Genomic DNA, 12,274 nt, shown 5'->3' with positions numbered 1-12,274 from the left:
CTGACTGCAACAGCTGATCTGCTGTTCATGAATGAATGAATGAATGAAAAACAGATTGCAGAACGGGTACAATACAGTACGGCGCAATACACACAATTGTTAAGGGGATGCAGACCAGAGAAAAACGTTTTTATTTTTTTTCAATATCAGTATATTAAATTAGCCATTGTTTTTGATCCTGGCCCGCCAAGAAACGGCTTGTGGAAAATATGGCCCGTGGCCAAACCTAATAGCCGACCCCTAGCCTATATTAGCCGGTATTTTGTTTGTTGCATTAAAATTCATTAGCCCCTGCTATAAACAATCCAGCCCCTCCAAAGCTCCCGCGAGGCCAATTCTCTGGCGCCGCTACTGCTTCCAGCCAATACCGCTACACAGCGTACAGACAGATTGTTCGCTGGGTTTATGGTAAACTTGGTCGTCACAATAGGAAGGTCATACCTGCCTGTGTAGTCCACGCCATCAGACGGACGTTTCCAGAGGAAGGTGGAAACTACAGAGGCTTCTTATGGCCAGACTTGAGCCAATAAAGTTATTTAACTGAATTGACAGTATTCATGTTTGTCTTCTTTAGATGCCAAAAACATTTGGTCACTATTGTCAAAGATATGATATACTATATGCCATCTGTGTTATCATTTATCAGATTGACCATATGGATTAAGGCAATACAATTGGACTTGCAAGTCATAAATAACCATGCAGGGTTTTGATTAAAAACAATGATTCTCATCATTTGCTTCTTACACAGTAAACGGTCATGTATAGTATAGTCAACATTGAATCTATTTTCGAATCTATATCATTGAATTCTAGGTTCGAATGAGGAGAGGAGTAATATACACAATAGCAGACCAGAGACAAAGGTGTAACAGTGACCGGTATTTTATTCTCAAGCGCGCTAGTGATAAGGCATATTCTTTTATTGACCTTGAAAGATGAGGAGAGGGTGTTAGCAATCAAATATTTATTAAAGAGAATATTCAATATTACAGAGTATTTACACAAACAGCTGAGAGTGGACAGTTCTACTTAGCTTGGTGAGGGCAGAGCAGAAGTCTGTCCCCGGTCCCCATCACATGTCATTTTTATAGTCAGCTGGTTGGTGTTCTGAGCGAATGATATTCAAACAGATAATTTTCAAACAGATCATAATGAATAAATCAACATTTTGTGTCAGTTTGAACCCAGTAAAATGGACTGGGTTCATTTATTGAAACCAAGCAAGTACTGTATGAAATACGGTAGTAAACAGTGCAATTACAGGTGGTCAAAAAAAGTAAAATAAAGTGAAATAGTGCAATCACAATACTGGTATAATAATAATAATAACTTCGTTTTATACAATTCTGAGGTAGGCTTACTCTCTTGGTAAACATTAACACCATACCATTATATGGTATTTACTGCACAGCCAGGCCAGCATATAACAACAATAACTCTAATATACATGAAACCCGGCTTGTATTAGGAGGCCGGCTTATAATTGCTTAGCTCAACAGTGCACCCGGTCATTAATAGAGACCCGGTTTTTTATTGAATACCGGTTACTATTAGAGGAATTACGGTATATCAGTTTATCATTTCAATAGGTAAATGTTTAAACATATTAATTTAAACCTAACCCTTACGTGCAGGGAATGCAAATACCTTATTAGGTGAAATGCTCCTATTCCTTTGAAGGTGTACCACAAACAAAGTACCAATAGAAATATTCCAGGTTATAGGAATGCAAATACCTTATTAGGTGAATTTACCATCTTTCTTTACAGGAGAACCATCAGTGATTCAACTATAATCAATATGTCATCAATGGGATTCAAGTATCTTATTGGGTACATTGACCCTTTAACTCGTCCTCTTTACAAGAGAACGTCAGTAGTTCAGGTACCTTACTGGGCGTATTTACCCTTTAATTCTCCCTTCTTATAGGAGAATATCTGTACCCATATATCAAACTAAATCAAATCAAATACAATATCAAAAGGTGAACAGGGTTGAAGCCCTTGGAAGTCCTTGTGTTCTCGTTCAATCAGTTCGTGTCATAGAAAAGGATATGGTCCTTGGAAATCTGAAACCTGGGTTACACTAGCGATCCTGGTGGCCAGAAGAAAAGCGGGACTTCTGTGTCAGGTACTGAGTGACAGCTTCAGCCTTGTCCACCTGTTGAAAGGTTCTTGCAATGGGGGGAGGAGCAGCAGTTGCCAAACCTTCACTGACGGCTCTCAGGGCTGATGGACTTCTGGAATATTGGTCCTTCAAAGAGCCCATCAAATCAAATGCATAGTCTGAAGAGAAGAGAATATTATATTGAAACACACATTATAAAAGTATAGCAGTATTTCCAAATATGCAAATTGTTGATAATTCCAAATAGTAATTGAACACACACCGTAAGATGGTTTGTCTTTGATGGGATGCACATGATGTACCCCTTTACGGAACCTAGGGTAGGACACTGCGTAGCGTGGTTCTCCAGCACTAGTAGTGGCCACTGTTCGGTTCCCATTGTGGTTGTAATGCATAGCTGCTAAAAGGAGCCTATGGAAAGGAGAAACATTTTATGATAATTCATTTTATGATAATTAATGTCGAGAGCCCGAAACATCACAGCAGCACTCTGTGTAATAAATTGCGCTAGGGCTGCACGATTTTGGGAAATAATCTAATTGCTATTTTTTTTCTGACAGATATTGCGATTGCGATTAAATTTGCGCTTATAATATTTTTTTTAAGCAGCCCCACAGAGGTTTATTGTAAAATGCGGCTTGGATCTGGCCTACGCGGTGGGTCTTTTCAGGACACCGATCCTGAAAATGTTTCTTTTGACCTGGGAATCGATACCGGTAAATTTTGTTCTGTACTTTGCTCTCCCTCTCTGAAGTCTAAACTTCACAACACACAATCTAAAACCCCTTACCTCCCTCTCCCAAACCGATCTTGTATCTCAATGGGACTTCCTGGTTAAATAAAAAAATTAATCGTGCAGCCCTAGATTGCGCATGTCTCTCCTCCATTTAGAGATGATGATGAAGGCAGTTACCAAGGGTGCAAGGGCACACCAGTCCTCGCAAGGTGCCAGCCAACGAAATAAACACTGTGGGATAAGAGTCGCCACACCCTTGTAGCTGCCGATTGCAAAAACATGTTGTAACTCTTTATTCTACTGTAATGAGGATAAGATCTTTTCATTCAGAATACATTTACATTCTGAAATGTCAATGTATTGAAATGTCTAATTTTACATTTGTACTGCCAAAACCAAATTATCTTATGACACTGACTGTACCTGCTATGCATTCCAAGGAAGGAGAACCCTGTGTGCTTTGGGGCAAAGCGGATCATCAGGGAGTGAAACGCCTCGAGTGAGTAGGTTTGGTTCTGGGGAGATAGCTGCCGTACATCTTTGATGAACAGTTTTTTAGTCACAAGAGCCTCCAGTTGAACAGCTGCTGATGAACCTGACAAATACAACATCAGCATCAACTGATTTTTCAATCTCTCCCTGATCATATGCTTTTTTGTACATATTTGTGAAAGGTTATTCACATGGATATTCATTCAGACAATCAACTAACAGATCATGAAAAAGTGAACTTGTGCACATTCCTGAGCGATAGATACCTGGTTCAAGCCACTCCTTGTTTCTGTCCTCTCCTTCCAATGGCTCATGCTGACAGGCAGGGAATGCAGGAGCGTCATGCTCATGTATGTCTTGAGCATGATTGACCAGGCTTCTCCACTTTGCCTCCATCATGTCTGCATTGCCACTGGGAGTAGAACCGGCGGTCCAGTAGAGGTGGTTCACGAAAGACTGCTTCCAGAGCTTTATAACGTCACAGTCACGCTCTCTGGAAAGGGCATCCAACTTCTTGCTTACGGCTGTTATTGCATGGGCACACACACACACACCACACACTTTAAAAATCGGACTGACAAAATTGAACTACTGTGATTGGTCTTGCCTTCCATTGTAGCCATGCATTTTCAAGGACAAATACTTACATTTGGCAATATGCCAGATATCAAAGTAGTGTTGTGTTCCTTCGGCGCACAGCACATCTCTCACCCATTTTGCTACCTGCAGAATCGGTTGAATTGTACAGATATATGGCAGAATTGATGAGTTATCTAACCCTTCAAGTAAACTTGAAATGCATTCACATTCAAATATTTCTATTCCTAAAGTGAACAAAAATACAAAAAGTTATTTAACTATCACCACAGAGCCCCTCTCACAGTTTCTTGATCGCCAGAAGTTGATCGCCTCCCTTAGTTTACACCAATATTTTTTCTGCCAATTCAACTATCACCAGAGAAAGTGTGTGTGTGTGTGTGTGTGTCTGTCACTTGTACCTGGCGGTTTCTGTCAGTGACAAGGACTGCGACTTTCAAGTCCTGCTCCTTCAGTAGCTTGATGCTGCGTTGCAAGCCCTCTATCTCACACCAGTTGCTGTTAGCAACTTCTGAACTCTGGAGCACAATCAGACAAACAAAAAACAAACCTAAACAAATGGGAATCCCAAACACAAACAAAGTAGAATGTAGCCGCATAGATATGGCAGAAGGTACATGAGGCAGGAATAACAGACCTGTACAAGCTGAAGGTCAATGACTTTATTCAGCCGGTCCTCAATAAGGGAGTATGTCCCGCATTTGGCACAGTGCCCTGGACTGTCCGATCTGTAAAAAGCACAAGGCAAGAGCAAAATTATGGATAGATGCCAAATGTCCACAAATTATTAATGTTGTACTTATGTGTATATTATAATGATTAATATAACAATGAACATGGTAATCAACCTGCAGTCTCCAGACAAAATCAATCCCCCTTCCATCTCCTGCAGCTCACGGAGGATACTGGCTTGCTGGCTCTGCCAGGCCTGGATGATGGTGGGAATCGTGTAGTAGCGCTGATGGCGGAAATAGGTGTTAACACTGGTGCACTGTAGGCCAAATAGCTGGAGCATTCTGAATGTCTGCTGGGGCATACACCCTGAAAAGTGTACAGCTCCACTCAGCTGCAGGTTGCACTCAGGCATGTTTCTGTGCAGCATTGACTGGTTCCGCCAAACCCTCTTGAATTCACATGCTGAACAGACCTATGAAATATATTCAAATGATCAGTGGTGTACTGTCTGTGTGTACTTTCTTATGGCTGAGGAATAAAGTGAGAAAACATGTTTTTGAAGAAACCCCCCCCCACCAAATTCAGCATAAGACACTAGTTTTATGCTGAAATCAGATTGAAAGCACTAGCATAATGCAAAGTGATAAACCGCTTCAATGCAGGATGAAATCTTACCTGTTGGATTTTCACAAATGTCCCCTCCTGTCTCTGTATGCTGGCTTGTGTGGCCTCACAGCAGCTCGGGCAAGTGGCAAACAGCTCCATGAGTTGGCTGTGACACACTATATACTTATCGATATAGCTGAGAAAAAATTAAGAAAAACAAAACAAAAGTTTGATTAAGACTGAACAGTCAGTATCGTGACATGAACAGATTAGTGTAACTGTGTAGTGTCTTACCAAGGGGCAGAGGATGCTTCAAGGTGTGGCAAGTCATCAGAGCTCTCAGAAAATAGATCGTCTTCAGCCTCTGGAACCCAATTGTCATCACCTTTCTTTGGTGCTGAAATGATTTAGTCGATACAAATGGGAGTCGGTCAAAGCCTTGAGCTGTGGTTGTTCTGGTAAACTGGTTCAACTGGTGAATTGATCACATCAAGATGCTCTGTTGGGTCACAATGAGCGATGCCGTCTCCTAACATACACACATCATTTCCATAAAGGTTGTTTTTCTTCGCCTAGTGAATTAACACATTCTGATTTTAAAAGCAATTAATAATATCATTCATTCAGTAGGGGGAAAAAATGATAACGATTATAATTGGTTGCATGGCCCCTCACCTGACTGTTCACTACCACTCTGAGAAATGGTGCATTGGCTTTGCATTGGACTGGCCTCAAAGCTTGTAATGTCTGTCTGTGTTTCAACAGACACCATTTGGGGGACTGCCTGTAGAAAACAACAAGTGATACAATTTAAAGCCCTACTCTGCAAAAGGTAGTTTACATCATTGGTATCTAATTTAATTATTTTTTTTTCCATTTGACGCCGGAAATTTCACTCAGAAATGGTTAAAAAGGTCCACGCACGAATAACATACACGAGCAAATCTAAAAGCTTATCAGACGCTAGCACGGCCGTGACGTCACTTCAGGAAACGTATGCCTTATGCCCGTCCGGGTCATAGTACTACTGGATATATCATGGCGCTGGCTAACGTTAGCATTATGTCTTTTGTCGTGAACCATTTTAGATCGGGGCATGTAGAGGAGTTTGGGGAACGAGTAAAATCATGTGCAGGTCCTCTTCTCAGACCTTTGTGGCAAAGCACTGCACACTCATCATGCAAGTTACACGTCGCTGCATGTTGATCATTCTCTATAAAAGGTTGTGTTGGCTAAAACGTGCAAAGCAAATTAAAACCTACCCAAAGACCGGTGTGGTGGTCTCTGGTAGCTGTACTGTGTTGCCTTGTGTGCCGATTCCCTTCGTGGCTCAGAGGGTGGAAGATCGGGTTCAGATGATGGGCCAGATGATGGGCCAGCTTCCTCCGCTTCCATCATCATCGGCTCCTCTGTCACGTCAGGAGTCGCAGAGTGGGTTTGAAGAGTCTGTTGTAAAAAAAAAAAAAAGGAGCATTCACTGTTTACAGTGTTTGTGGTTCTCAACTATTATTAATTACACTCCAACACCTAGACCACATACTGTGGACCTAGCTCAGTGGTTCTCAACCTTTTCAAATATTGGAAATAATTGTATATCTTCAACCCCTACACTAAAGTTACAGAACTAAGGAATGTTCATAATATGCAATCTACTTGATCTGATCATAACCTTGCTTTCAATTAATCAAACTCACTCTGGCCTGTGCTCTTACACAGTGGTAAAAAACATTTGTTGCCTGCTCCAAACGCCATGAGAAACACTTTTATCATTACAGACTTTTAGTTTGCGAACTTGGAACATATCTTCAACACTGCATTGTACACACACACACAGACACACAGACACAACGACACACGCACACAACCACACACAATGACACACACACAGACAGACACACACAACTACACACACACAACCACACACACAACGACACACACAACGACACACACACAACCACCACACACACAACGACACACACAACCACACACACAGACACACACACAACCACACACACAACGACACACACACACAACCACACACACAGACACACAGACACAACCACACACACACACAACCACACACACAACGACACACACACACACAACGACACACACACACACACACACCACGACACACACACACACACACAACGACACACACAACTACACACACACAACGACACACAGGGCCGCCTGGGAGAAATGCGAGGCCCTGTGCGAGATTTAAACGCGACCCCCCCCCCCCCCCCCCCCCCCCCCCCCCCCCCCCCCCCCCCCCCCCCCCCCCCACCCCCCCCCCCACCCCCCCCCCCCCCCCCCCCCACCCCCCCCCCAAAGGTAAAAAAAAATAAAAGATTATATATATAATTTTTTTTATTATTTTTTTTTTCATACAGTCAACATATTCGTAAATAATAGCGCTGCCCGAGGCTGGGCATGATACAGTCAACATATAGCAAGAGAGAGAGCGAGAGAGAGCTCCCGTTCTACAGTCAATATACAGTGTACAGAGAGAGACACATTGGAAAGAAATTGAAATGCTATTTGGCCCTAAACAGAGAGTACACAGTGGCAGAATACCTGAGCACTGTGACTGAAGATCCTTGACTAGGTACAGACTCAGCGAGCACAGCCTAGCCATCGAGAAAGGCCGCCATAGGCAGACTGTGTGTGTTAGAAAGAGAGAGAGAGAGAGAGAGAGAGAGAGAGAGAGCATGTGTGTTAGAGAGAGAGCATGTATGAGAGAGATAAGCAAAGATGACCCCCTAAAGGATATTCAACTTTTAATGAAAGAACAAAACAGAAGGAAAAGATAACTTCACAAAGGCAACATGAATATACATAGATCCAAAAGGACAAAGATCAACACTTAAATCCAAAGAGAAGAGGGTCTATACCAAGAGAAAACAAAGCAGCAAGGAGCCAATGGCCGACAGCTAAAGGCTAGCCAGGTAGGCTACTGACACCAGGCCACACACAGCTTTGGCCAACGGCCCAACGCTACCCAAGCTACACAAACGAACAAATGAATTCACACACAGCACATGTCGTATCTCCAAATGTTGTGAAGTAACATATGTTTTGCCTGGAAAGAAACATCGTTATTAACAAAACATTCGGGAGGGGAAGGAAGGAAGAGTGGGGTAATGTCATGACATTTTCATTAATCTTACCTGCACCAAGGAACGCAGGGCGAAAGGCCGCAACACAGGTCTCCACGTTGACGAAAGGCCTCTCGCTGTCGGGACAAAAATAAGCTATGGCCAGAGCCTTGTCATGGTGCAGGCCCGACTACATCTTCTGTCAAAGATGATGTCGTAGTCAGAGTGCCAGAACCCCCTGCTATTCTCACGGCTAATGTCAATGGTCGTAGCACAAGCTAACAGCTAACTCAAGGCTAACTGATAGCATCAAACGAACGTTCCCAGCCGAGCGCAGCCGGCAGGTAACGTCGAAGCTAAACAGCTAACTGGCTAACAAAGCTCAACCAGGCTATTGCTAACCATTAGCTAACGCAGAAGCAAGCTATGCGGCTACATACAGATACAGGTGCTGACACCAGGCACACACCGTTAGCTACTAGTAGTACTACAATCTACAACAGCTAGTCGGCCAGTTTAGCTCCAGAGAGAGAGAGAGAGAGAGAGAGAGAGAGAGAGCGATGTCCACGGCGGGAATAGAATAGAGTTAATAGAATAGGTTAAAAACTCACCAAACGTCCAAGAGGATGGAGACAACCGCGTGGAGTTGACGAAGTTCATCTGCCAAACGACCATCCTCTTCATCTTGGCTGCATGTCTCTAGGTTAGCTAACGCTAGATAGCCTTTAGCTAAGCTAGCTACTAGCCGACATCATCATGGCTATATCCCGACTGCATCATGACAAGGCTCAGGCCATTTGTCCCGCCTTTCGTCAACGTTCCTTGGTGAACGACCGACTGATAATGACCGACCTCTTCGAGTTGGCTGGCATAACTAAGCATAATAGTAAAAAGCTGCACTCGCGAAATAGTCAAACGCAGCTGACTCACACCCCCTGAGGCGGCCCTGACGACACACACACACACACCACGACACACACACACACACCACGACACACACACACACCACGACACACACACAGACACAACCACACACACACACAACGACACACACACGTTAGCGTCAAAAAGCTAGTTCGATTAGATTCACTTACCCGAGAACTGAGAACTGCAGCAGCGGAGCGTGCACTCACAGAGGGCTGGCCAGGTGACTGTATCGACGGCACAGCACCTTCTACGAGTCTCACCCGGTCCAGAGTTCGAAATCCCATTCTATAGGAGAGGAGATCTCCTTGGATGTAATCCGTCTCTCTGAAATTAGCTCCACATATGACCGTGTGTCGATCACAGTCTTTCGCCGACGACGCCGGAAAATCAGCTCTCTTCACCTGCACGAATCTCACCCATGATCTAAAGGCTGGCGTGCCTTTCTTCGGAAAGGTGTGCATTTTATGGCCAGAAAGGTTGGAATTGGTACACCCACCACACACACAAACATTCACCATGTTTTAGCAAGTCAGGCTAGAGAAGAGAACATCTACACGAGCTCACAACGTGTTAGCCAACAAGTGCAGCTGGATGCAACAAGTAACAAGAAGGCTCCGCCTCCTTGCTACTGCCTGTGACTCCCAGAGCACAGAGCCCCCTGGTGACCAGCACCTGTTGTGACGACATCATTTCGATTACACGCGCACGTTATGAACCATTGATTAAAATATGCACGTGCGTGGTGATTGTGTTGGGCAGACAAAATGTTTGATAAAAACGCTAAAACTGGGTAAATTTCAATACTTTTTTTTCCCTTCTTCATGAAAGTCACTGTTGGCCTAGTCCACATTGTTTATTGAACAAAAATACAACGTGAAGGTTGGCCTTTAAAGGAGCGGAGCGTGTGGCGGGGAATGAACCAATCCTCACAAAAGTGAAGTAAAAAAAGAAGAAAAAAATTGTTGTCAATGGGTGCTGCGTGCCAATCAAAATGGTTGTCAACCCCGCTAGAGGATGAACAAAAATATTGTGAAAACATAAATCAATAAAAAAAAATCAGATACAGGAGGGAAGAAGAGCTTTAGCTTTAATTGCATATTAATAAAAAAAAATACATATGATAATAATAATAATAATAATAATAATAATAATAATAATAATAATAATAATAATAATAATAATAATAATAATAATAATAATAATAATAATAATAATAATAATAATAATAATAATAATAATAATAATAATAATAATAATAATAATAATAATAATAATAATAATAATAATAATAATAATAATAATAATAATAATAATAATAATAATAATAATAATAATAATAATAATAATAATAATAACTTTATTTGTATAGCACTTTTCATACAGAGGTTGCAGTTCAAAGTGCTTCACAACAGTAAAAAATACAGGCATAAGCGAGCATAAAAAGATAGACAGGTAGAATCACAGTGTTTCACATTAGGATCTAGCATCCCAATGGGCTCTCCGCTTACAGTTTTCAGTAACACAAATAATAAAAATAGTTTAAAATGATTCAAAAAATTATAAAATAGAACGGACATAAAAAATACAGGCATGAGCGAGCATAGCAAGATATGGCAAATCACAGTGTTTCACATTAGGATCTAGCATCCTAATAGGCTCTCTATTCAGTAATACAAATAATCACAGTGTTTCACATTTGGATCTAGCAAATAATAAAAAATAGTTTAAAATGATTCAGTTTAAAAATAGTCATCAGTAAGAAGTAAAAAGTGCAATAACCGACACATGAATTTGATAGGCAGTGTATAAGATTAGGCAGGGTAAGAATAGTGCAGGTAAATACAAGTTGTGTCAGGATATCCCTGATGTTTCCTCTTGCCACTAGGTGGTAGCAGATATCTATCAGTGAAATGCCTGAGCATACACTATATACTATTATATTATGGTACTATATTATATATATAATGTACTATATATCTCATATCACATTATATATGTGTTGTATACACTATTATGTACTATATACTATTATATATACTATTATATACTGCAGGTATACTATACTGTAATGTGTACTGTAATGTGTACTATATGTGTGTACTGTAATGTGTACTATATGTATGTAGTACTATGTATGTATGTAAATGAAAAAATATAAAAAATATAAAAAATTAAATGAAACGTAAGTCTTCAGGGGTAGGGCCCAACAAGCCTAGTGCTTCTCCCTAGCCCTTTTCGGACAATTGGACGATGCTGCAATAGCAGCTGGTAAAACTTTGGCGATTTATGGAATGACCATTGTTATGTGTCCAAAACCCAAAATAAAAAATAACTGAACTGAACTGAAATGCATGTTTACCGCTCCGTCTTCTTCATGATCTCTCCGAGCACGTTTTACATTTTAATCAGATTTTCGAATAGAAATGTGCAGGTTGATCTCCTTCAGCTCTGAAATTGACAACATAAATGGTAAATAGACTGCATTCATACAACAGCTTTTATCCAAATCGCTTCACCATTTGTTCCTCACAATCACCCGTTCACTCGCACATTCATTCACACACCGACGGCGGAGACGACCATGCAAAGTGCCAACCTGCTCATCGGGAGCAGTTAGGGGTAAAGACTCTGGCAGGAGCACTTGTGGTAACATTGACTTGGAAATGATAAACTAATGTGCAATGTGTAAACTGTTGGGTGACCAAAATGCCAGATAACAGGGTGGGGGTTAGATCCTGGGGGCAATTTAAACTGACTGGTCTACGCTAAACATCGTAAATAGTTCACCAGAGAACGCTGTGTAGTCACCAGGCCAAAGCTGGGGGTGACAGTGGCATCAGATAACAGCAGAAACAGGAACAGCCAACCAACCCCCACTATGTTAAACTGTATCGCCAACAGGAACCAACCCCCCACCAGAGCACCTGCTTATCTGTGAAACTCAGAGCCACATTCCAGGGGTCTGAGTGGGGCCGCTGAGGTCAGAAGATCCTTAAGACTTAAGAAAGAG

At 41.8% G+C, this 12,274-nt stretch overlaps 1 protein-coding gene and 1 long non-coding RNA gene across 2 annotated transcripts; both read right to left on the bottom strand.

Annotated features, from left to right (window-relative positions):
• Positions 1-1,564: 1,564 nt before the first annotated feature.
• Positions 1,565-3,684, bottom strand: LOC311229300 (uncharacterized protein). The gene is made up of 4 exons (XM_084315375.1): positions 3,625-3,684; positions 3,290-3,461; positions 2,393-2,541; positions 1,565-2,288 (listed from the first exon to the last, which is right to left on the bottom strand). Exons 2-4 carry the CDS (start codon positions 3,343-3,345, stop codon positions 2,089-2,091), a joined length of 405 nt encoding a protein of 134 aa, XP_084171501.1. The 5' UTR covers positions 3,346-3,461; positions 3,625-3,684; the 3' UTR covers positions 1,565-2,088.
• A 1,619-nt stretch (positions 3,685-5,303) lies between these two features.
• LOC311229301 lies at positions 5,304-6,017 on the bottom strand. Its single transcript, XR_014619741.1, has 3 exons — positions 5,912-6,017; positions 5,531-5,633; positions 5,304-5,432 (listed from the first exon to the last, which is right to left on the bottom strand). It is a non-coding gene; the product is annotated as an uncharacterized lncRNA (long non-coding RNA).
• Positions 6,018-12,274: the final 6,257 nt, after the last annotated feature.

Source organism: Notolepis coatsorum (assembly GCF_963971535.1).
Source record: "Notolepis coatsorum genome assembly, chromosome: 5".
Lineage (NCBI taxonomy): Eukaryota > Metazoa > Chordata > Actinopteri > Aulopiformes > Paralepididae > Notolepis > Notolepis coatsorum.
The sequence above is the reverse complement of the archived record's forward strand: the minus strand, read 5'-3'. Positions and strand labels throughout refer to the sequence as shown.